This window comes from Cydia pomonella, chromosome 21 (assembly GCF_033807575.1).
Source record: "Cydia pomonella isolate Wapato2018A chromosome 21, ilCydPomo1, whole genome shotgun sequence".
Lineage (NCBI taxonomy): Eukaryota > Metazoa > Arthropoda > Insecta > Lepidoptera > Tortricidae > Cydia > Cydia pomonella.
In genome coordinates this window covers 13,574,488-13,599,622 of record NC_084723.1, presented here as the reverse complement: position 1 = coordinate 13,599,622, position 25,135 = coordinate 13,574,488, and the positions used below count along the sequence as shown (strand labels likewise).

The 25,135-nt window shown below is 37.8% G+C and overlaps 2 protein-coding genes across 5 annotated transcripts in view; one reads left to right on the top strand and one right to left on the bottom strand.

The window, feature by feature from the left end:
• The first annotated feature begins 2,529 nt into the window (after positions 1 to 2,529).
• LOC133529610 (uncharacterized) lies at positions 2,530 to 11,790 on the top strand. The gene is made up of 7 exons (XM_061867361.1): positions 2,530 to 2,821; positions 5,669 to 6,384; positions 7,156 to 7,351; positions 8,424 to 8,544; positions 9,037 to 9,141; positions 9,790 to 10,040; positions 10,445 to 11,790. Exons 1-7 carry the CDS (start codon positions 2,643 to 2,645, stop codon positions 11,628 to 11,630), a joined length of 2,754 nt encoding a protein of 917 aa, XP_061723345.1. The 5' UTR covers positions 2,530 to 2,642; the 3' UTR covers positions 11,631 to 11,790.
• Positions 11,791 to 16,443: 4,653 nt separating this feature from the next.
• LOC133529722 (complexin) overlaps positions 16,444 to 25,135 on the bottom strand; it is a 552,838-nt gene continuing 544,146 nt past the window's right edge. For all 4 annotated transcript variants that reach the window (XM_061867521.1, XM_061867520.1, XM_061867522.1 and 1 more), the window contains 2 exons: positions 23,140 to 23,272; positions 16,444 to 21,960 (listed from right to left, as the gene is read on the bottom strand). In XM_061867521.1, the coding sequence (XP_061723505.1) occupies positions 21,887 to 21,960; positions 23,140 to 23,272 (207 nt within the window). In that variant the 3' untranslated portion in view covers positions 16,444 to 21,886. The remainder of the gene's footprint in view (positions 21,961 to 23,139; positions 23,273 to 25,135) is intronic.

The following is a 25,135-nucleotide window of genomic DNA, read 5'->3' as shown; positions in this document are numbered from 1 at the left end:
GTTGGAAGGTCTAATGGCAGTCGCTTTCGTAAAAACTAGTGCCTACGCCAAATCTTGGGATTAGTTGTCAAGCGGACCCCAGGCTCCCATGAGCCGTGGCAAATGGACAACGCGAGGAAGAAGAAGAAGAGTCGGGTCACATATATGGCTGTTCTGTGTTGCCGAAGCAGACCAATCCGCTTTCCACCTATCCGAAATGATTTAAATTAATTATAATTTTATTATGAATTTTGATTTCATTGTTAATAATATTATTGTCAATTATTTATAATTATGTTATGAAAAAAAAAATATACTAACATGTAGCAATAATGAACTGTCCTCGTTTACTAACAATGATTTATGGAATCTAAATGTTCTGAAATAAAGATATTTTTTTTAATATGTACTGTAAAGAGATAAATCTATTTATTGACAATAACAATATACATAATGGATATATACAGATGAATACTATAACTAGCTTATATCTAAAATAGGCCCTTGAGGCATTGTACCAAGGATGCTGGCGGCATTTCCTCGTTGTATCGCAATACTGATACGTTGTGCGAGGAAGCCGCCAGCTCTTCGGTCACCAGTTACGTCAACCAGACGTTTCGCGATTTCTCCAAAAAACTTGTGCGCGCTGGGACCCCATGGACCTAGAGTTTCAACGCCAAAAGGTACAAAATGGTACTCTCTACCGAGGCTCTTATATTTATTACGTTTCAAAATTTCGGCGCTTTCCGCCGCTGCGCCCGCTTTTACATTAGTCCGTTGGAGGTGGGACGGTGCCAGTGTGTCTACGCAGGTAGCATCCCACACTAACATCCGTCCCAAGCTCCAAGGAACCAAGGACACCCCATCAGGCCTCTTGCCATCATCCCTGATAATGCCAGTTGGCTCAAGAAGAGCAGGCACATTGATGGTGGCAAGAAAATACTGTAAATATATTTATGAACTCCGTATCGTGTCATTTACGACGACGCATGCCTTGACTCGTATTGTCATAATATTAAAGGTTAGAGTTGACAAATCTGCGCGTCATCGTGAATGACACGAACTGTACATGACTCACTATATTTACGTGACAATATTCACAAAGTGGTCGCACGTCACTAGACACCGCGGCATGCAATCCTAGTCAGCAGATTATTTACTTACTGTTTTATTGTGAGCGACGTGTTGCTGTTATTTTAAATTATCGGTCAAATGCTAAATTAACTAAAGGAGTACCTATTCTAATTTACGTTTTAAATGGTGCGATTTATTTTAATTGGATTGAAAAGTCCAGGTTTCAAGGCAGACATAGTTTACAGAGAGATAAAAAACATAATACGTCATAAAATTAAAAAAAAAAAACACCGTCTCGGGCAATAATATTCTTGGAACTTGCGACCATAAAACAAAACTATGACAAAAAAATTAAACCAAATACTAAAATTCTTTAGAGATGTAAAAGTCTCTATGTGTCAGAGATAAAATATTTTTAAAGTTATGAATAATAAAAGACAAGAAATTTAATCAGACCATCGGACAGGAAACGAATGAAGTATCTTTCGTGAATGCCACTCAAAAGTAAAGTTACATACCTATATTATAACATAATATGTAGCCCGTGTAAGCTTAAACAGACCGGTCTCCACAAAAGGATCCCGTTCACGAGTATGACGCGTATCTCAGCCATCGCCCTCCCCCGACTGAAATGATAATTTGACGCCTAATTTTGGGTCCTCAGGAAAAAGTAACCCTAAAACCTTTGTAAGCCTCTTCCACAAAATTCTTTGTTGTGTATATTATACCAGCGAATGTAAACTAGCAATGTAAACAGTTTCGTCGCATTGCAGATGTGACGCAACGGGATCAGCTCACGACTTAATTACCTACGACTCAGTTGAAAGCATTGGGTTACAATTTTATTTACAAAGAGACACAGGCTTACTTAATGTGCCGTCGGAGTTTCCAAAATTGCAAAAATTCCACTTGGGAATAAAGTCAAAAATTTCTCATATTTTTCACCACGCCAACTGGTAAAGGCCATCTTGATTCTTCATGAACTAATGCGAAAATTGCATTTTATCCACCATGTGGGGCAAAGTAATCAGATCCAAATTTTATGTTGGTATCTTATGTTAGCTGGTAGAAGTTTACGTTCAATTGGATTTGATTTAGTTTGATTTTTTTAGTATTTTATAGTTAGTATTTTCCTAGCGTTGATGCGGTAAAAAGTTTTGTGGTTCACTTGGAGGCAAATTTTGTTTTACCTTCGTGCCTTGAAACCCTCGCAACGCTCAAGATTCCACTTTTTGAACCACTTGCTAAGCTCGTGGTTCAATTTTGGAATCTTTCGCTTGCTCGGGTATCAATATTAGCACGAGCGGTTAAACAACAACTTTGCCCTAAGTTAATTGCTTTTGCGTGCTAGGTAAGTTGACAGTAATTTACTTAAACAATTATCACATCTGAATTCTTCCATTAACCGTTGCATTCCTAAACACTTCCTTATTTAATTCTTATAAAAAGAAACACACTCCTCACATACTGTTGACATTGCATTTAAAAATATACATAACAACGTTGGGTTTTAATTTGTAGTTTATTCAGTTTTTGAGATTGCGTTGCAAGCGCTTATTTTTGTCACAAAGTTTAGTTTTTAGTTAAAAATGAGCCGCTTAGTGCGGTATTTAGTTTTAGCTTTATTGTTTTTAGTTAGTAAAGTGAATGGAGAAGCGTTTAATATTCGAATATCGACGGAGAACCATGTGAACGAAGTTGATAGTAGATTTGTTAGTTTTACGATAGATCCAAAGTATTTGTTTACTAGCAGCGATGATTTAAGCAGGTGAGTGTTAAAAAAAATAGTTTTTATGTTACCATCCTATCTCCATGCATGATTTATGTATCCATGCCAAATTGCAGTTTTCTAGCACGGAGCAAAGCGGACGGATAGACAGACGGACATGGCGAAATTATAAGGGTTCCTAGTTGACTAAAATGTAGATATATGTACCCGCGGCGCAAAAATAGGAGTATTTTTTTTGGGTCATCAACAGCAATTAAAACATTCGTGCGAAGCACCAAGTAGGTACTTAAAATTAAGCCACTAAAAGATATCCGCAAAATAAAAAGTAGCATACTTTCACCTTTTCAGCTCGTAAAAACTCTCTTTATTCTTCAAAAACTGTTTAGTAACTTGGATTTTATCCACAAGAGTGTTGAAGTAATATTGCATGAAAATTTTGAGTTGTTTCCTGATGTTGGCTGGTAGAATTGACTTAGTGATGATTTTGAATGATAGCGATCATCTGGATTTGATTTTAATATTTTCAAATTGGTATTTTCCTCGTGTGGTGAAAAATGATGTATTTCACTCGGTAGCAAAGTTTAGTTAATCCTCATGCCTTATAAAGCTCAAGATTAAAGGGTCGGCAACGCGCATGTAACACCTCTGGAGTTGCAGGCGTTTATAGGCTACGGTGATTGCTTACCATCAGGCGGGCCGTATGCTTGTTTGCTACCGACGTGGTATAAAAAAAATCCGATTTGCGACCCACTCGCTACGCTCGGGGCTCAATTTAGGAATCTTTCGCTTGTTGTATCAATAAGCATGAGGGTTTAAACAACAATGTTGCCACATTGTACAGTCGACGTCACCAACATCTTTACAAGCCAACATGCCGATAATATATTTACACGCCTCTATGACACTGACTTTAAGGTCGCGTTGACATATATTTGAAATGTTGGGTTGTAAAGATATCTGTGTACTCGACTGTACAACAAATAACTGTTACCAACTATTACTTCATAAGCTTAAAATTTATATAGGTACTCGTAAGCACCTATATGAATTTATTTTTGAAACTTGAACACAGCGTCATTGTGGACATTTTTATCACTTTAAAAAGTTGGGATTTCAATTGCCTTTTTTAAGGTTCCGTAGTCAACTAGGAACCCTTATAGTTTCGCCATGTCCGTCTGTCTGTCTGTCTGTCTGTCTGTCTGTCTGTCTGTCCGAGGCTTTGCTCCGTGGTCGTTAGTGTTAGAAAGCTGAAATTTGGCATGGATATATAAATCAATAAAGCCGACAAAGTCGTACAATAAAATCTAAAAATTTAATTTTTTTTAGGGTACATCCCCTACACGTAAAGTGGGGTGAAATTTTTTTTTCGCTTTAACTCTAGAGTGTGGGGTATCGTTGGAAAGGTCTTTCAAATCTAATAGGGGTTTTCAAGAAACATTTTTTGATAAAGTGAATATATTCGGAGATAATCGCTCCGACCGAAAAAAAAATATGAAAAAAAAAATCGTGGAAGTAGAGCTTAAGAAAGACATTAAATGAAAACTATAGCGGACATGATCAGTTTAGCTGTTTTTGAGTTATCGCAAAAAGTTTTCCCTTCATAGTAAAAAGACTTACTTTAATTAGGTACTGATTATGCAAATTTGCCTATTTGTTTAACTCGGGTGAAAGGTACCGTTTCATCCCTTGGTTAACAATTTACTATACTTTAAGCTCCAGTTTAGATTATTGTGACGGAAGAGTAACTACGGAACCCTACAATGAGCGTGGCCCGACATGTTCTTGGCCGGTTTTTAATTATTTATGTTTCAAAATAACATTAGCGTGATGTTACATTAAATGTAGGTAAAGTTGAGTAACAAAGAGTCAGAATTCAGTCCAACGCTTGCAAATATATGCACACTTATTTAAAATTTATTCGCCTAGCGATTTCGCTATCGAGTCATGATTTATATTGCTGCGCTTTATTTGAATTGCTTCTAGTGTTCGGAACTGGCCCTATCACGAACACCAAAGTTTGCATATTGCGGGCATCTTCTCTTTTATTCCAGTTAAGACGTAATTGGAGTGACAGAGAAAGATGCCCGCAGTTTGTGAACTTCGGTGTTCGCGGTAGGCCCTCTGAATTGGTGGTTGAGTTTATCGAACCTAAGTTTTTTTGCTTACATTCTGAGTTTGTTTATGTTTATCGAACGAAATATTGACGCATGTTGATTTTTACACCTACTTATTGATTTACCTTGAAGGTGAACAAGGTATTTAGTTGTCGGGACCGTCAACCAGGGTGAATAGGGATGGCTGGTATGAATAGGGACAAAACATGAGATTTACCTGACAATTTCTTAATATCTACCCACATAAATTGTATCATTCGTTTGAAAATAGTAGTACATTTTGTATGATATGATTTATGTGGATAGATATTAAGAAATCTTAACGTAATTATCATTTTAAGTTTTGTCGCTATTCACCCCAGATGTCCCTATTCACCCCGGTTGACAGTATATTTTCGTAAACGTTCTAAAGTCCTCTACAGGCTTATTTGAATGGACCAGTTCGTTCTCCTAACTTATCGACATTATTTAGGACGACTTTCCGTATTTTTTGTCGATATATTCGTTTTGTCAACATGATCAACACTTACTTTAAAACTTTACATAGTTTTGCTAGGTGTAAGCAATGAGTGGTACATGACATTTATATCTTAAACTTCCCCAAGCCCCCACAATGTAAAAAATGCCTTGGCTTGAAAATATAGTGATTCTTTAAACACCAAACTATCTACAAATAATTCCGAATTGTCAAAATCAGACAATGTGCCATAATTGCAAATGTTGAGCATGTTTTCGTTACGTATTTTATTATTTTGTTCTATTTTTATTTCAGTAAAGAATCAACATGCATGGCAGCTTCACTCACGCCAGCGTATCTCCGGATAGCCGGCCCTTCCACTTCCCACATCACCTTCAATAATAAGAGCATGACCATTGACCATCTAGACACTCACCTTCCAGAACCAAACAAGCAAAAAAGACATCTAATTAAAAAAGAAACAGAAGAAGACTATGATTACGAAGACAGCCACGAGGATATTCTTACAAAACTGAGAAGATCAAGTGAAAAATTACTTAAAAGACATAGAAGACAATTAAACTCTGGCAGCCAAGAAGAAGAAACATTAGATGATGTTAAAGACAAAATAAAACCAAAACTAAAGAAATCAAAGATTCATGCTTTAGAAAAACATAAAAAGATATCAGAAGATTATGATGAAGAAATAAAGTTTGTTGAAGACGAAAGTCATGAAAGCTTATTATCGAAACTAAAGTCTAGACGATTATCGAAATTAAAGTCACATAAAGGGGACAGTGAAGAACGCCATAAAAGATTAAGAAGATTGTCTAAAGATCATTTGGAAGTGAGTCATAGACAATGGAAGAGGTTTGCGAAATGGGCTAAAGATACTGGTTTTAGTTTAGTGTTTGCTGTGAATAATGGTGAGAAGACTGAGACTGGTATGTGGGATCCTAATCCAGCGTTGAATATGCTCACTATAGCGGATAAGGACGATGTGCAGGAAATCTACTGGCAGTTGGGATATGGTGAGTCTTTGTTACATAATATTGCTACTACGGACGTGCAAGTTGCAGAAAGTAAAAAAAAGTTGGAAAAGTTTTTGATCATGAGAAGCTTTTACTCATTACCGTAAAGTGGGGTAACTTTGAACAGCAGGTAAACATTGATCATCAATTTTCGAGAAATAAGCAGTGGATTTTTGAACGCCAGCTTAAGAATTTTATGGTGTAATTGGCAAATTTAACAGAAATACACGATGAAACAGTTCTACACCCTTAGTGTAAATTTATTCGATAGCGTGACGTGACGTAACTGTTTGCGTTAAGTCTGATTGTGTATGGGATTTAGAAACAGCGCGCTAAACGGGACGTTTTGGAGACTCAAAATCCCATACAAAATAAGACTTAACGCAAACGCGTACTGACGTGGGTACGCGTTTGCGTTAAGTCACGCTATCGAATAAATTTACTCTAGAGGTACAGAAACTACTATTATTTATAGTTTAAAAATCGATAATTATAATCAAAGTTTGGCTGCGATTCAAAGTAACCCCAGTTAACCGATAATCTGATATTTCTGTTACATGACCGACATCATTTCATTGTTTTTTTTTGTAGTATTATACTTTACATGTTCTGATTTTTATAAGACTGCTTTGCAATAAAGACACTTCAGAATGTTGTTCACTTCGCCAGTGAGCATAATTTAGGAACCCCTGTTCTAGTCACTTTTTAACTTATGACTTCCTCCAATCTTCACCAACCAACCAAGTCAACCAACCAACTAACTTCTCCCAGAATGTAACAACCAGACCCTCGAAGACTACCTCAACGACCTGCAAACCCTCCGCATGATGGTGGACACATTCGACGCCCGCCACTGGAAGGTGGTTGGTGGTGACGTGTCAGCGTGCCTTCAAGCAGGTTCTAAAAGCGACTTTAAGGATTATGTGACATTGTCTGCTGATAGTATGGATGCTGTACTTTTAAATGGGTAAGTCGCTTAGAAAACTTAAATGAAACTAAAAAAAATCTTACTTGATTGGGACATCGCACGGAAACCGAATTTATACCAGGCTTAATTTCCTCTCGTGGTTAATGTCAGTGTGTAAGATTACGGAGCTGATATTATATGAGATTAGGTTATCGAGCCGACGCCAAGTGCGTTTAGCGAGGCGTGACAGCGCACTATATGTTGTAATTTTCTTTTTTTTTGCGAAAAATCAATTAAAAAAATATTTCTCAAAATATTACATGATAGGTAATAGAAAAGACCTTCCCGAAGATATATCCTTAAGTTTGCTATGCCCTAACAAGGCTCATTTGAAGCAACTCATATTATTAAGAGGCTGTCAACACCCAATGTCCTTGAAATTGATGTTACTTAAACAGTTTTTTAAGAAAGACTATTTGTTTTAGTCAAGTAAGAAAAATATATGTTCATATTAATTATATTTCAAAGACCGTGGTTGTACTCGATACATGATTGAAAGAAATCGGCTCGATAGAAAATAATTGCAAAGATTGGTCTTAAAATTACAATTAAACGGTTGTATGTCTTTATTGTTTTGACTTATGGGTCTGCAATTAAAATCACAATTTCAAAACATTTATATCTAAACCGCTGTTGAATAAAATATTACACTAATAATCCACTTTTTTTTATTTAAATAATTTTCCTTCCCTTGCCCAGGCCCAGTACCATCCGACAGTGCTATCTCAATTACTCCGATACAAATAGACAGTGTGCGCGCTTTAGGTATTGACAGCCTCTTAAGTACTAGGCTAATAGCTATTGTTCGCCTTTGCACTTCGGTAGAGTACTTTCATACAATGATGTTTAATCAATATCACGCGAGATGGCGCTGTATAGAGAGCGGCGTCTTATACATCGCGCTAATGACAAAGTCAATCCTTCATTACTAAGGTGCGACCTTTTTGAACGAGTTAGGAGTATATACAACTATATCAATAACACCACTGCACACGGACAACTAAAGAATTTGAATAGAAAGGGATTGTGATAATGCACTAAAAGAAATAAAATAAAAACTCATTGTTTCCAGTAACTCATCCTCACACGAACTAGCCCGCATGTCAGAAGCCTCTCGTCTGTCCCTCCTCCGAGTTCTCAGTACCAGTAACGCTCTCTGGCTTACGGAGCGCCCACAGCAGCATAGCGAACAGGTCAGTTATTAGTATTAGTACCTACACCTAATATAAGTCATGCAAATCCCACGAGTAGCTAGGGAAAATTAGTCCATTTCAGCAGAGCCCTGCTTGCCGGAATAAGGCATAATACACCTCGAGGTTGCCCGGTACCGAGGGTCATCGTTAGCGGCTAAACTCCCCCTCAGCCACGCATCTCTCGGCACGATTGGTCTCTGAGAAGAAACAAGATGCGACATGCAGGTGCCAGGAGTCAGAGAAGGCTGCAATGCGCATTCTCTGTTCCTGTGGACCACTAATGTTAAAAAGAAGTACCTACTTAGGGCGGCATGTATTGCAACCCTATGAGGTACAGAACATTACGGCCCAAAGAATATGGCACTTCCTGGATTCCACGGGCATTATTAATCTCGCAATAGATCACTGTTTGGTCGAGGTGGCACTCAAAGGCCCGCAACACCCCAATAATAATATAAGCCTTTAGAAAAACCGGTTTTATTTATTTTATAGGCACGTGCAGCAGATTGGCTGACCAGCCTCGGTTACTCTGCCAGGAACGGATTCCATGTGCACTTCAGAGAATTGCTCGAGAATGAGTTGTATGAACCTACTTTGGTAAGTGAATACAGAAAATGCTATATATTTATTTAATAACTAATGGCGTTATTCTATATACTCACTTTACTCATTGGCGTTATTCATAAACGCGTTAATGGCCTGAATTAGTTATGAATCGTTTGTCTTTATCTGTCATTTTGACTTATGTATTTAGTTAAGTTAGTTAGTGCTATTTGTAAGAAAGGGATAAAACCATTGACATATATCTAAGGACGGGCCTTACGAGCAATAAGTGTCACGCACACGAATTCGAGCAAATCGTGCAGTCTAACGCCACACCGCGATTGGTTGATGAGTTCGCATCACGCGCGCGATTGTTGCAACTAGTTTAATTGGTTCGAATTTGTGAGTAACACCACTGAACTAGCACCATTCTTAGTGCCCATAAGGCTTTTCCTTAGATAAATCAATGTCAATGGATACAACATAATTTAACAAAATCAGGCCCGTAAAGTTTTATGAATGTCGAATTCTCACGTACCACTTCACCGTTATGTCCTGTCATCTTCTAACAATCATTAGCGAACTTCTGGAAGTTCGTATACCAGCTTGAGAAAATATCTTGAAAATATTATAATCTAGCTTTGTTCCACACACCAACACAACAGAAAAACTTCGCATAACTTCACTTGTTGCTTTTACCAGAGCTTCTACATGGCCCTGCTATTCAAGAATCTAGTCGGTGAGCGCGTGCTAGAGCTCAACATGGAACCGTCCGATGGACAAGCGGCTCTCTTCGCACACTGTACATCGCTGCGTCACAAGCCAGTACCAGGCGCGGTGACCCTTTACGGAGTGAACATGGATAGCGAACCGGCAAGATTCTCGGTGAAGCTGGCGAAGAGGGAGGAGGGGGGAGATATAATGCAGTTTATATTGGGGCATGATCATAGCGGGTAATGTTTCCTGATTGAGTGGTTGGGAGATAATCTTCGGTTTACAAGCTTTACCTGTAGGAGGATATTGTTATATTTGGACTAAATTCTCAAATTTATTTAGCTGGCTTTATTTATATTAGGTGTAATAAAACCACCACATTTGTATTTAGGTTTGTAAATATGAGTATGTACCAATACGAGATAATTACATAAGATAGTTAAAATCTGGGAGACCGAGCTTTGCTCGGAGAACATATAAAAACTAAACAATGCGCGTTTTCCCAGAGATAAGACCTAGCTAGATCGATTTTTCGCTCCCGATAACCCCCCTATAGCAAATTTCATCGAAAGTTCAGCTTCTATCACAATTTCTTGGTATTAGTGAATAAACTGTGCTCTAACTAATCTTTTCATTATTTCAGCAATATTGCCGTAAATGGTCGACCAATGTTCTACGAGGGAAACATCCGACCAGTCGTCAAGCGTGTCCGCCCCTTTAAGACCCTGCTCCTTAACCTCCCTCCCAAGTCCTTCGGCTTCTGGGTCCTTGCCAACACCAAGGTCAACGCTTGTTTTGACTACGATGATAAGAATAACGCTACTCTAGTTGAAGCTAAACCTGTCAAGATTAAAGATGAAAGTAAAGAAGAAATAGATGTTGAAGAAAATAAGAGTAAAATAACAAATCAAACAAAAGATGTCACCGACGAAAATGAATCAGAAAAGGAAAAGGAACTTGATGAGAGTGAAGAGAAGGTTAGATCGAAAAGGTCTATCAGTTTAGATGATTTTGATCTTGATATCAATGTCAATGAATTTAACGATATTAATAATAATGAAGCTTTAAGAAGCAGGATTGACAGTATGAACAGAGGTTTAAGGGATGTTCAAGGTTTGATTGAAGTTAAAGACAATTCGATAACAAACAGAGTCAAACGCCAAATTTCTGCAGAAGAATTGGATAACAGAAGGAAGCTGAGAAGGCAGTCGTTAAAGAAAGGGGACAGGAAGATCAAATATGAACATAAATTATTAGGTTCAGGTATTTTTGAGAAACTTATGAACAACATCCATGGTATTAAAATTCCAAAATTGAATTTGACTAAGAGCATTAAGGGAATGAAACAAAGAAAGTTAGGCAAAAATAATATGAGTAAACTTTCCAAAAGGAATTCAAGAAATTACAGAAACAGAGAGGATTTAAATGAAGCTGATGAGGAAGATTCTCACTTGAGAAGGAAAAGGAGTTTATTAGTTAGCAATAAAAAACGTGGAGATGATAAGACTGTGGAGAACGAAATAGATTTGGACGGAAAGACCTATGGGAAATTTGGTAAATTTTTGAAAAAGCATAAAGAAATGCAAGATGCTATTGAACATGATGACGATAAGTCATCTGATTATGAGAATGATAATCATAAATCTAGTAAAGATAATGAAGGCATAGAAATAAATACTAAAATAACGGAAGACGATGCAGAAATTAAGATAAGTGAGAATGCCGACCATGGCTTCTTAGAATCTGCTTTCGAAAACGTTCTCTCGTTATTGGATGAATTAAATCACAATTTGAGTAAACTCTGGTCAGCGCTATCATTTTTGGATTAAAATGGTATCTATAGATAATTTAAAACATTCGTTCATTACCATTTAGGAGTCCTTTCTATAGGTCTCTGGGTGGAGGAAACACTATGTTGTAAAATATATTATTAGTCACTAGTAATTAATTTTTTATACTTTTTTATGAAATAAAGATTAAATATTATTAAACTTATTTTTTAATTTTCATATTTACCTACCATTATTATAAGTTTTTATGTCAATTTTGCGAAAGTTAACAAAAAACAGTTTTTTGGGAATCAGATCCTTGCTTATTCGATTTTATTCTTTGTTTCCGACTTGAACCTATAATACTGGTAGCAGTGGTAGCCAAGTTCGTTTGGTTTATGCATTTATGCTTGGTTTGGCTTGTGAAGTGTGTCATTTGCAGATATAGAAGTTTTGGTGGCAGAATAAAGTGATTGACAAAATTAAATATCGACATGTCCGTTATCGATGTTACCTTAACATTATAGATATTTTAAACATTGTATGAGAAGATAGCTACCGCGAATTCGATATCTTCTTTGATATATTGGTAGTTTGGTATTCTTTTTGCATTGCATACTACAGTTCACGTTTTTTTTTAAGTATTAAATATACGTAGTTAATAAAGAAATCATGTACCGATTTGTAATTGATGTTCATTCTTGTTATTTCTCGGTAATTAACAGCAACTAGAAGTTACACCTTTTAATTATTAATCTATGACAGACTTATCGATAACAGATTTATCGATGTTTCATTTTGTCAAACACTCGTTTGTGCCACAAAAACTTCTATGTCTGGCATTTGTCATCATCAATGTCAAATTTCTGTTCGATTCAGTGCAAAATTAGAGTCGGACCAAGATAAGTTGGCAGAGATTTTTATAGCCCTAACAGTGCAAGTGTTAAGTAAACGTAATAATTTCATAGAAGTCTGACGTTTTAAATATCAGGTGCACCGTTACGACGGTTGCAGTTTACGGTTTAATTTGTAATGGTAAATTTTTCAAATTTTCAATTCTAATTAATGTTCAAACAACTAAGGGGTAAGGAAAGAAATCTCCATATACCAAAAAGTGTCATCAAAAAACCTTAAATAGGTGGTGCTACATTACCTAGAGTACTTGAACAAAATATCAAATCATAGACAGCGCACTTCACTCCGTCAATAACGCCGAGGTTCTTAGCTACTCTAGCGCTACTGTGGAGATATTTGGAACTATTATTTATAGCTGACAGCTGGACACTTTTGCAACAGTTCTACCATAAGAGATGTCACTCCTCTTAATTCCACACTCCATAGTTGTAATCTTTGATGTATGGAAGGTAGAGTTAAGGAACGCAATCTCCATAGGCAGAACTTATGCAAAAGTGTCCAGTGGTCAGCTATAAATAATAGTTCCAAATCTCTCCAGAGTAGCGCTAGAGTAGCTAAGAACCTAGGCGTTATTGACGGAGTGAAGTGCGCTGTCTATGATTTGATTTTCTTTTCAAGTATTCTAGGTATTGTAGCGCCACCTATTTAAGGTTTTTTGATGACACTTTTTGGTATATGGAGATTCCATTCCTTATCTCCACCTTCCGTACTTTGATGTTTACATATGTCATTCAAATGTCATTATAATCCGTCACCAGATACATCATAAACTGGGCATCTGATAAAAAAATCGTAAAACATAAAACAATATCTAAATTTTGAGTTTAATCACGAACATGTTACCGATAAATCTAACAGCGAAAACCATCAGCACCGATTTTAATGGCGACAACCTAAAACTCGAATTGGAAGACTTAGAAGACCTAGTTACACCAATTGGGCAGACTGTGGTACAATATCTACACAGCTGTGGTAGCAGTACCCATTTTGGGACGATAGTAAAACGTTTGAAGACGCAATGTAATTTATGTGACGATGATAAATATCGACCGTCTACTAGAGAAGAGTCAGGAACGTTTGAAATACGAAGACAGTCTGATAAAGGTTACCCAACAGTTAAATATCGGAGGGCGCCTCGTCAGCTTCGCCGATATGCACGCCGACGCCGACGCCGATATCGATTGCCACCGTGCTTCTGTTGTCGTCGAAGCGGAACGAAGCGCCGTCGATTTCGTAAATGATATTGCAGTGAATTCTTGTAGTTGAAGGTGTTGATTGTTTTGAGGTACGAATATTCCCACTAGTCACAAATTCTGATTGTCAAACGTCAACTTTTGGCAATCAGAGCTATCGCAAAATGTATAGGGAGCGTGCATGAACTGTAGGAGGCAGCACAGGAGCTGTCAGATTTTTGGCACGAAGCGTAAATGTGATGTTTATTGTTCCGATGTAGCCCACAAGATGGCAGAACCTACTATGCACAAGAAAACACTTGACGTGTAAATGTGCATGTTTATGGTTCCGATTCAGACCACAAGATGGCAGACCCTCCAACGCGCACGGTCCCTATGGAGATGATCTGCGGATCGTGATTGGGACCGGGAGGAGCGTGATCTTGTTAACCTGTCAAATTCGCAGCACGAAATTGTCTTAGATTTTAAACATCTTAATCAATGTATCTTTGCTAATAGTTATCATCAAAGCGAATTGACGGTAAATAGTGTGTTTTTTTCTCTTGTGGTGTTACCACAGGGAAATGGGGGCCTAGCCAAGATGTAAATCGTTTGGAGGAAACGAAACGCTATTATCTCTCATCTCTCTTCCATATTAGTACGATAGACTGAGATAGTTTGTTTCGTTTCTCTGCAGATGTTTGTCTCGGCTAGGCCCCCTGGTAAAAAAACTCAGCTGTTACCAAACGGTAACACCTTGTTAGAAAATAGTGGGAATAAGCCGTTAAGTTGTACCTAATTATATGATATCATTCAATAATAATATGGACAAACTCGGCCAATAAACTATTTGGTCAGCAAGATTTCAATTAAAAAAATGAATCACGAGATAATCAAATATATAAATAGCTGAGCAGCAAAATAAAGGTCAGCAATATTTTCCGATTTGTCAGCTAAAAACGAATCTATACGTGTAAATTTTATTGGCGATTTCAAATGTATAATTACGTATAAAATAAATGAACGTGTTATATCAAATAAATGAATCATCATAATCAATGAGTAAATATATAGAAAAACACACTACTAAGCTCTTTTTATTGTACTGGTTTATAGTCCTAGCTAACCCAAAACGCTTATGACTATCGTCCTTTGAGTCCTCTGCTTTACGACTCTAATGTGTTTTTCATCACACTTGCTCGTAAATTGTGTTTTTACACGTAGGCGATGCGGTCCGTAGATACTAAATTTCGACCTAGGTTTTACATCACACTGGCTAGGCGATGCTAGGTGTGGCATACCCTGATGATTGCACCGCATTTTTGTACGAAAGCGCGAACAGTCGTGCGATTCGCACATTCGCACGAAGAGGCGGGGCCAATGTGTTATACAATGCGGTTATTGCATACAAATCAGGATTCAACAGTACAAAGTTAAAAACCGCAGCACCGGGCGCAGTAGGAACGTGTCAGATTTCGAACCTTCGGTGTCGAAGTCACTCATTTTACCTACCGCTTGGCTTTCTCGTAGGACTCTTAAATTAAGAACCGAGGACCGGACCGGTTTTAAAAATAGCGGTAAAAACGCGAACGTTTTAAGAAGTATTGTAACCTAAAGCGGTTTATTTGACGAGCGACGAGACGGTCAGCTTGCTTGGTGGTGTGCCACGTAAACAAAAACACTGACATAGGAAGAAACGGGTTTTTATTGTTCTAAACCGGTTAAGCGGCAATCCGTGGCGCTGGTTTCCAGTGACATGACTGACAGTTTCATGACTGGGTACCTACTAGTTTTCGTTGCTATAAATTGTTTTCTTATAACAATGTCGTTTTAAGAAAACAATTAGTGTTATTGTATATTTGCGTTATTGTAATTTAATGGGTTACCTGAATAAATAACATTTTTTTAAATGAGAGTGTAACTTCGATTGTATGAGGGCGGTTGTGTGCCACTTAAGAGGGAAGTATACCACGTACAGTCAGCATCAATAGTAGCGGATGAAACAATGCGCCAAAAGTATCTATTCCGGATAACTTTTCCAAATATAGATCTCTAAAATTTACATTCCAAAGTATATCTTTTACCGTCTTAATTGTTCTACATATAGAACCACCTCATTTTGTTAAGCTGTTTCAGAATAATAGATACTTCTGAAACCTTGTTTGATTCGCTACTTTTGATGCTGACTGTACTCGTTCATACAAAAAGACAAAATGTTTTTCCACTTTAAAAAATGTCTATATGATTTTTTAGTATGTTATTGACACAATGAAAAACTAGGTTTTTTTATTATTAAGAAAAACTAAGTTTTTTTTTATTGACCACAACCTCACCTGATGGAAAGTGCCGATGCAGTCTAGGATGGAACAAGCCTACCTAAAAGATGTCTATTCACTCTCGATTTAAAAAGATCCAAGTTATTGTGGACTGGGAAGAAAGTGGAGTGGTAGGTTTATAGATTTCCCTTTTTTTAAGGTGAAACCTTTAAACCTCCCAACTTATAAAGCGCTCATGTTTGAATTTTATCGCTCGATTTCGTGTTCTTCCTAATAATATCTCCACAACCTCGTGGAATACGTCCACTAGGTATAAATTCTACTAATAGAATTGAAAACGAATGGTCAATATCACTAGATTCCCAATTTCTATCGATTGAATTTTAAAATAGCATTGCGCGATTTTCTACATACCTATTTTCGAGTGACGAAATCGAGCGCTCGAAATTCAAAAATCCAACCGTTAGATTTTATTACTATCCAAGGGAGTAAATGAATGAAACAACAGCATGGTGGTACAATGTAGTTATTTATTATTTAACAACATGTTAGGTAGAACATTTTCAAACTCGCCCGCGGCAGCTGAAAACCCCTACCACTAAACTTTATACATAACTAATAATGGGACCTCCGAAACATAACAGTATGGGACACAAAAAGGCGAAGCCTACACTACGTGAACCGTGAAACTAAACCGTATCTCTTTAACGATAGAGACGAATACCGATTGGCAGTTTTTACAGCCAGCGAACGAAACGTAAATCATTCTCAACAACGCGGTTTCACAAAAGCTCAATCCAATTATCAATTACCTAAAAACATTTTCAACAATATTATTAACCCCTTTTTTTCGTTTTTCATCCATAACTCTAAGTTAAATGTAATCGTGGATAAACTACTAACCTTCGTTAATCGTTTTATAACAATACAACATACCAGACCACGTGCAGTGGTCGATCAAAGATTTTTTTTGTCTTTACACTTTTTTTAGTTACGGTTAACTTGCAATTTAACACTAGTTGTCACTAATATTAAAAACTAACCTTCTATCAGTGATCTTGGCCAATAATAACTATTCTAAATAACACAAGCGCACAGGGAAACAGACGGACCTAATTTAGCTATACAGAGCACATGAACCAGCTTTCGCTGTGGCAGTTTAACCCATCCTCCCATTTCCCTGTGCCTCATTTTAAGAACACCTGAAAAAAAAACAATATAGAGAAAAAAAGAAACAAGCGCAAAATGTGTGTGGCACTTACAGTCAGTTCTTTGCATTTTAAAATTCTCTCTATATTGCGAGTAACGTCGGAACGTATAACGTACATAATATATCTATGATAAAGTAATATTGGCGTGTGTCGAAGCTCTCGTGTGTGTTCGATTGTGTCGTTGTCTCTAAATTCATCTATTCCTATTTGTCTATGGTATCCAGGATTGCATTCCGTCTCTTTAATAGCATTTACTAACATAAAAATGTCTCTTTTAATTAATAAATTCAAAACCAAGACTTGGCTTAAAGGACTCGCATCCAGGCCGCAATTATTTAAAAAACTGATGAATCATTTTATAAAAGGAACATTTAATGTATGCTAGTAAAGACGTACGTTAGAGGGGAAATTGCAGTCCATAGACACGCAGAATGCTGCCGATTGAGTTTTCATTTGAATTTTTTGGTCTATAGTATAGAGGTGTATTTCAAATGATTAAACAAACGGATCCTAAGTGTTCAAAGAGGTGACACATTTGTAACATTTTAACTAGAGTGTTGAGATAGAAGACTACGAAGGAAAACGCGCTAAAATATTAAAATATACCCCGTCCAAAGTAGCCAGCCATTTAAAATAGTTTTTTTTATGTTGAAATAAGGTCTTTGGCTTTAATACGATGGGCAGGGTATACGAAGTAACAGTGAAATGTTAGAAATGTGTCTATACCCGTGGCAGACCCTAATCTACTCCAACTATATGTTCATTTATCAATAAATTGTTAACAAGGTTTGTATTAAATTGTATAAGTCTACCATTTCATAACTCCTCTAAGGAGGGAACAACAGTGAAAGATTTACCCTACACAGGGCAAGGAACATGAATAAATTCAAGAAAAACTATCACTTTTAAGGACAGGAAGCCTATGCAGGCCAAAAAGTCACTCCCACCTAAATCATCTAAAAAAACATATATAAATAGACAACAATAATTATTCATAGTAAATATATATTTTACCCTGAGTATGAAAGTCATAAGATCAATCAATCTATTTTATCAACTGATCGCTGAGAAAATCTATAGTTGGTCAAAATCCATGTGGGCCTTAAACGTAGCTAAATGCGTGAAAAGTAATTTTCTTTATAAATAACGTACAATTATTACTAAACTACACATCTACCTTGTATAAACCTCTTTATAAATGCACTATATTTTTTAATATAAAAGAAAAGAGTCGGTATAAGTTTTATCTGTGAGTGTGCAATCAATCTGTATGTAATTTTATTTAGTTACTACGATTTGAAAGACAGAGGGAGACATGTTCGATGCAGTGATGTACAAGTATATAGTATCTTCGGCCAGGTTAGCCCTGGTTCTAAATATACATAACCTCGCCGCTGCAACCTTAGGCAATAACTTGGTACCGTATTGTACTTGTAATGCAACAACCATTTGATATCACCCAAATTCCAATACAATATGCGCAGTTAAGCATATAATCTAATTACAATAAACTATACATTGAACATCGAAAGCTTATACAGACACACAGATAGACGCAGCGTTAAATATAATAATTTATTTTAATAACAAAACTTCCGTGAGACATATAGAAGATATATTAAAACGGGTGATCCACGTATATTAAGTCGATGATGGCTCGATGTGTTTCGCTCCATAACGAGGAACTTTTTTAACGGGAGCACTCAAATACGTTGGCGGACCGACGCAGGCTGCGGCCTGCAGCTCTCCGCTATCAATTGCTCGGCGCGGGCGACGGGCCTTTGAAGAATCTCCTCGTTATGGAGCGAAATATGTTGAGCAATTATCAACTTACGTGAGTAACCGGTTTTAATATCTATAAAATAATTTATTTTTAAAAAAAGATAAAATAAAAGACGAATTGAAGAGAGAACGACACTGAGTCACACGTCAAGAGCTCACACTTAACTATTTTCTTCATGCAAGTCGCGTCAGACCTAGATTTTAATTATAAACTGAAATAAATGGCATATACTAAAGAAAAAGAACCCCCTACGCAAGTTTTTGAACCAGTAGCATCTTCATCATTGTCATTTAGCCACGCATGATCTTCTTCTTCTTCTTTAAGTGCCTTCTCCAACCCGGAGGTTGGCGACCTTATGTCTATATGCCATTCTATCTGAAGTCATGCGAATTAGTTTCTAGTTTAGTTTCTCGCATGATACCCGTCCCAATTTCCTTAGCATATGCAATCTTGAAGGATTCTGCGTTAAAACAGCACAAGTCAAATTATTTAAAAATAAATTTGATTTATCTATTATTATGTAGTTTTACATTAGTGACATTAGCGATAGTCAAGTATCTACGTACCAAAATAATCCTCCTGCTAACACTATTACTACTTTAAACGGGAATCAACAACGAAGAGCACAGGCTAGACTACCTACTATTAGATCGAAGATAGACGCACAGACAAGGGAACTATATATATAGGTATATATATACTCGATAGCTTCTTGATATAGAAGTGGCAACTAACATTAAGATACAAGGAGAGCTCAGAGGTGAACTTTGGAACATTGGTCGTGTCAAAATGATATCAAAATCGACAGGTCCGACTGAATCTTATATCTATTATTGTTTATTTCGAATAGCTACAAACAACCTTTAACTATGATTGCCATGCACATACATAGAACTATCTGTTGTAATATGATAACCAGACATTGGATTTTAGCGGGCAAAACTAAATGACAGGCATGGAGTTCAAAAGAGCATCGACATTTAAGTTTATCGATATAGGAACTCCTTACCTGTAATTTTTTGCTTCCTAAAATCCTATATCTGATGATAAACCTAAGCTAGTCACACATACAACGTGAAATACAAAGATATACCTTAGTTTTAAGAGAGTGATGTTTGTAAGATTGGACGGGAGCTCAGAGAAGCGATGCCCATCAGTTGTCCGAGAGATCAATGTGTCGGAACATAATATGTAAAGTGGTTTCATGTTCATGTTGCAAGAGCTATGGCTATGCGTGCTCGAAATTAGGTCCTATCGAAACAAGCTATGAAAATATACATATGTGTGCAGTAGAGTGCGAGAAAATATTGATTCTTATACATCAGAAAATAGAGTAGCATTCTCGATAAACAATCAGAAATTATTGTTGTATTTTAATATTTACATGTGTGTGTATATTGAATAGTATTTCTGATTTCGCAATAGATATTGAAGGTAGGATATAATTGACCAGAATACAGTATAGATAGGTAATTAAAGGAAACGCAGAAAGGAAGTAGAAAGAAATGATAGTTCAGATCTAAAGCGTGATGTTGTAGAACGGATGAACGCTGTTTTAGTGGAAATACATGATGTGCTGATCGAATGCGAAGAGATCACAGTCCTAGAAGAGAGACCGGTATGCGTGATCGAAGTCGAAGAAGCTATTACCAGACAAGTGTTTCGCTCGGCGCCGGCCTAGCGTTTGTTTATTATTTATATATCACAGCTTTTGACGATAACAAATCTTTTGCATTTGCAGCGTTATACGTGGAGATAATTTTCCGAACAACCGGCTCTGTGTCCTTCTCGGTCCTACTTCGCCGTTCAATATGTTCAAACTGTCGCACCAAAGGGCAAGATCGCTCGAAGAATTCGCTCTCACTACGTAACATTATATCCCTAAGCATTAAAACATCGATAAAACATTAGATTCGACCGTCGCGTGCGTGAACATAAACGCGAAGTGTAGGTCTCTGATATCTACAACTTTACATTACTCTAAACGAACATCGATCTTATATTAAAGGCATGCAGAACAAAATGGACAAGGGCGGCGATCCGCGCAGTTCCTATTATATGTTCGATGTGGACAATAAGGCTAGGTCGGTTACAGGTACACCTAAACTGAATACACAGACACAACACCGAGTAACACTGCAAAAGCACGCATGCAAGAGAGTCGAGGCAATAGTTGAAGTCGCGAAGGAGCGGACCGACCGTGGCCGGGGAATTTGGATGAAACAAATATTCGTAAAGACCTAATACATTGTTATTTCAATGTAGCCGCTGGCAGAGAGAGAGAGAGAAGTATCGTAAACACAGTCGAGTATTGAAACAACTACACGCGTGCTAAATCTTCCTATATTACATATTTCCCTCTTTAATAATAATACACCGTTTCGTCTAGTTGTATTTATATTATTTCCTCTTTACACTTAAATAACAATATATCACAAGCGTCAACATATAAAACTGGTATGTTTCACATTTCACACGAGCCGCCGCGACGCGGTGCGTGCACGCGCACGCTCGCACGGGTCACGCACTCAGGCACGGGTCACGCACGGCACGCACGATTACGCACGAGCGCCGCTGCGGCGATGACTTTTTGACCTTGCTGGAACGCGCTTTAAATACATAACGGTTGATCGAGGGCTCACATTAACTTTTATGAATGTATAAAAATATTATTGCTTATTATCAAGCACCAACGCGCCTCTAGCCAACTACGTTCCGAAAAAATTTAGAATTCGAATCTCTCCTACGAATTTGAGCGCGAATGATTATCCGAACGAAATCGTCCTGGGCGGGAGGGAGATGTGTTTGGGTGAAACATCGTAACAGTGACCTTAGCACAGCTACATCATGTATTCGGTTAATATAATAATAAACGTGGCGCCATGCGGCGGCAGCCATTTTGTGGTGGCGGCCATTTTACGACGGCAGCCATCTTGTCGCCGGCGCCAGCGCTGCGCGCTCACTGCATCACGCACTTACTCTCGATCTGCGACTTTAGTTCGTTAACTTGCGTTTCGATGGTGTTTTTCAATTCTGAAACATTAAAATGAAAATTATTACTAACATGAATCGTATAAATAAGTTATATATATCTACCGGTGAGGATTTCTTCAATAGATTTTTTAGGGTTTCATAGCCAAAACGGCAGCAACGGAATCTTTATAGTTTTGTCATGTCCGTCCGTCTGTCTATCCAAATGTCACAGCCATTTTACTTGAAAACTCTATTTTAATGAAATTTGGATATAAAATAGTATATTTTGTGAGCCGTTGCGTAGATTAGAAGTTAAAATAAGAAAAGGAAGTTTTAAAGGGTGCCAAAAAAACCTTTAGAATTCTCGTCTAAATTTTGTGCGCAGGTTCGATAATTATGTGGATTTTGTCGCATCAGTGTTTGTTAATTCTTAAAAATGGCCGAGCCCCGTGAAATCGCAAGATCTACAGCTCACAGAGTTAATATTAATGGTAGATACTCACTAGTAAACTCATCCTGGTCTTCTAGCTTTGCATCTACCGCGAGCTTTTCGGGCGTCTTCTTCCTCATGAGGAGGTTGTCGGGCTGCTGCTGCTGCTGTTCTACCAACTCCTTCTTGGTGACTTTGTAATAATGGTGAATACTCACTAGTAGATTCATCCTGGTCTTCTAGCTCAGCCTCAGCCGCAAGCACCTCGGGAGTCTTCTTCCTCATGAGGGGGTTGTCGGGCTCCTGCTGCTGCTGTTACACCACCTCCTTCTTTTGGTGATTTTGTAAAAACGGTGGATACTCACTAGTAAATTCATCCTGGTCTTCTAGCTCTGCTTCTGCCGCTAGCTCTTTGGGCGTCTTCTTCTCCCTCATGAGGGGGTTGTCGGGCTCCTGCTGCTGCTGTTACACCGCCTCCTTCTTGGTGATTTTGTAATAACGGTGGATACTCACTAGTAAATTCATCCTGGTCTTCTAGCTCTGCTTCTGCCGCTAGCTCTTCGGGCGTCTTCTTCTCCCTCATGAGGGGGTTGTCGGGCTCCTGCTGCTGCTGTCACACCGCCTCCTTCTTGGTGATTTTGTAAAAACGGTGGATACTCACTAGTAAATTCATCCTGGTCTTCTAGCTCTGCTTCTGCCGCAAGCTCTTCGGGCGTCTGCTTCTTCCTCATGAGGGGATTGTCGGGCTCCTGGTGCTGCTGTCACACCGCCTCCTTCTTGGTGATTTTGTAAAAACGGTGGATACTCACTAGTAAATTCATCCTGGTCTTCTAGCTCTGCTTCTGCCGCAAGCTCTTCGGGCGTCTTCTTCTTCCTCATGAGGGGGTTGTCGGGCTCCTGCTGCTGCTGTTCCACCACCTCCTCCTTCTTGGGGATTTTGTACTGGAAAGGGAGAATATTAGCGTTAGTTATAGTCGTAAACATTGTGTAAAACTTTTAATTTACTCATTAGCGCCCAAGTGTGTACAAGTGCATCGGGCGCGGGGTGAAGGGGACATTTAAATATCTCTTGAAACCAGATATGTTTGAATAAATATGAATATTTCGTATCGTATCGTACATATATCGATCATATTATTTCCTTTATTACGCCTTAAGCAGACATGTGCCTCAATGGCTTTTGCTAATTTATTAAACGGTATGTAACCCAATTGTGCTTTCAGAGAGAAATATTGAAGAAAGCCCTCTATAAATAATTATCACTTGTTGAACGGTGAATGCCTAACCAATCATGTACGAATATCATGGTAGTATTTGTCCACGTTACAGCGTGATAAAGACAGTGTCTGTCTCTTTCAATCGCGTGTTGTTAAAAAGTGACACTTATCACGTGGATAAAGCCATCCATAATACGCCAGCTGAAACGAAATACAATAAAAATTGTCAAATTCAGTAAAAGTAGGCGCAGTAGTTTGATCACCCAATAAACATTAAGGACATATTTTTAAACGTCAGACTATTTGTACTAATCTGGTGCTCTAATTTTATATAAATGAAAAAAAAATTAAACTATGGAGGACCGAATAAAGACCCGCGAGGAAAATAATAATAAAGACCATTGACACTCACATTCAAAGACATACATCCAAAGTATAAGTGTGTGACTTAATGGGCCCATAAGCTTAGAAATCAACGCTGATCTTCAGTTCATTCAGTACCTATGTATGGTCCATATAGTGGTCCAAATATTGTGTCAAATAGAGTGTATCACATTCAAACTCCTCAGAACCTTAAGCTCCATCCCAAAATAAGATCGATTGTGGCAAGTGGCTCCACGGGGCAATTGCATCTATTTTAGAATGGCGTAGCTTCACTTGGATAAATGCAACCATATTAAAAGTATCTGTAACTCTTAGTGTAAGGCCTGAGTGGACGCTTTGGGCCTGTAGCGGGGCGGGGCGTGCGGCGTGCATGTTAAATAAATGCAAACGTATAGGAGCGGCCTTAGTGCACGCTGCTCAAATCACTTGTGAGCCCGACGCCACGCTGCACGCCCCGCTGAACGCTCCGCACTCGCTTGTACGAGTATTGTAGGTGGATACAGTTGCCTCGTACGGTCACTAGTCTCTACTGACTTTATACTATTTGGAACATCGGATCACCTGTTTGCATTTGCACTTCCGCTTGCAATTGGGTGAGTGAAGGGGCCCCAACTAAGGGAGAAAAGAGTTTGGTAAAGAATTTTTGGATAAAAATTAAATTTTATTTCAGAATAAAGTTTCTATGTTTCTTGTGTCAAAGGGAAAACATGCAGTTAAATTATTTCAAAGAAAATACATAAATGACTTAAAGTAAAAGTTGGTTAAACATGTGTATTAAATTGAGAAACACGTTTACTGAACGTACCAATCCTAAACCTTGACAATATTCGAAATCAGTTTTTCAAGACTCCAACAAAAATATTTTCCGGTTAAAATAGACTTAACTTTTTGATCAATATAAAGCCATTTATATTTGGGCATTTCTATTTCAAGTTGTACCAATTTTTTTTTTGTTTGAATTATATTATTTCTACGCAAATTCACGAGCCTTTTCTATCTTTAGATCTTTACTAAGAAATAAAGCGTTTCCTAAATTTGTGGTCTGTAACAAAACGGACAAATTTTATTTTTATTAAATATATAGGGGACACTTTTTAGGGTTCCGTAGCCAAATGGCAAAAAACGGAACCCTTATAGATTCGTCATGTCCGTCTGTCTGTCCGATTCTGTCACAGCCACTTTTTTCCGAAACTATAAGAGCTAT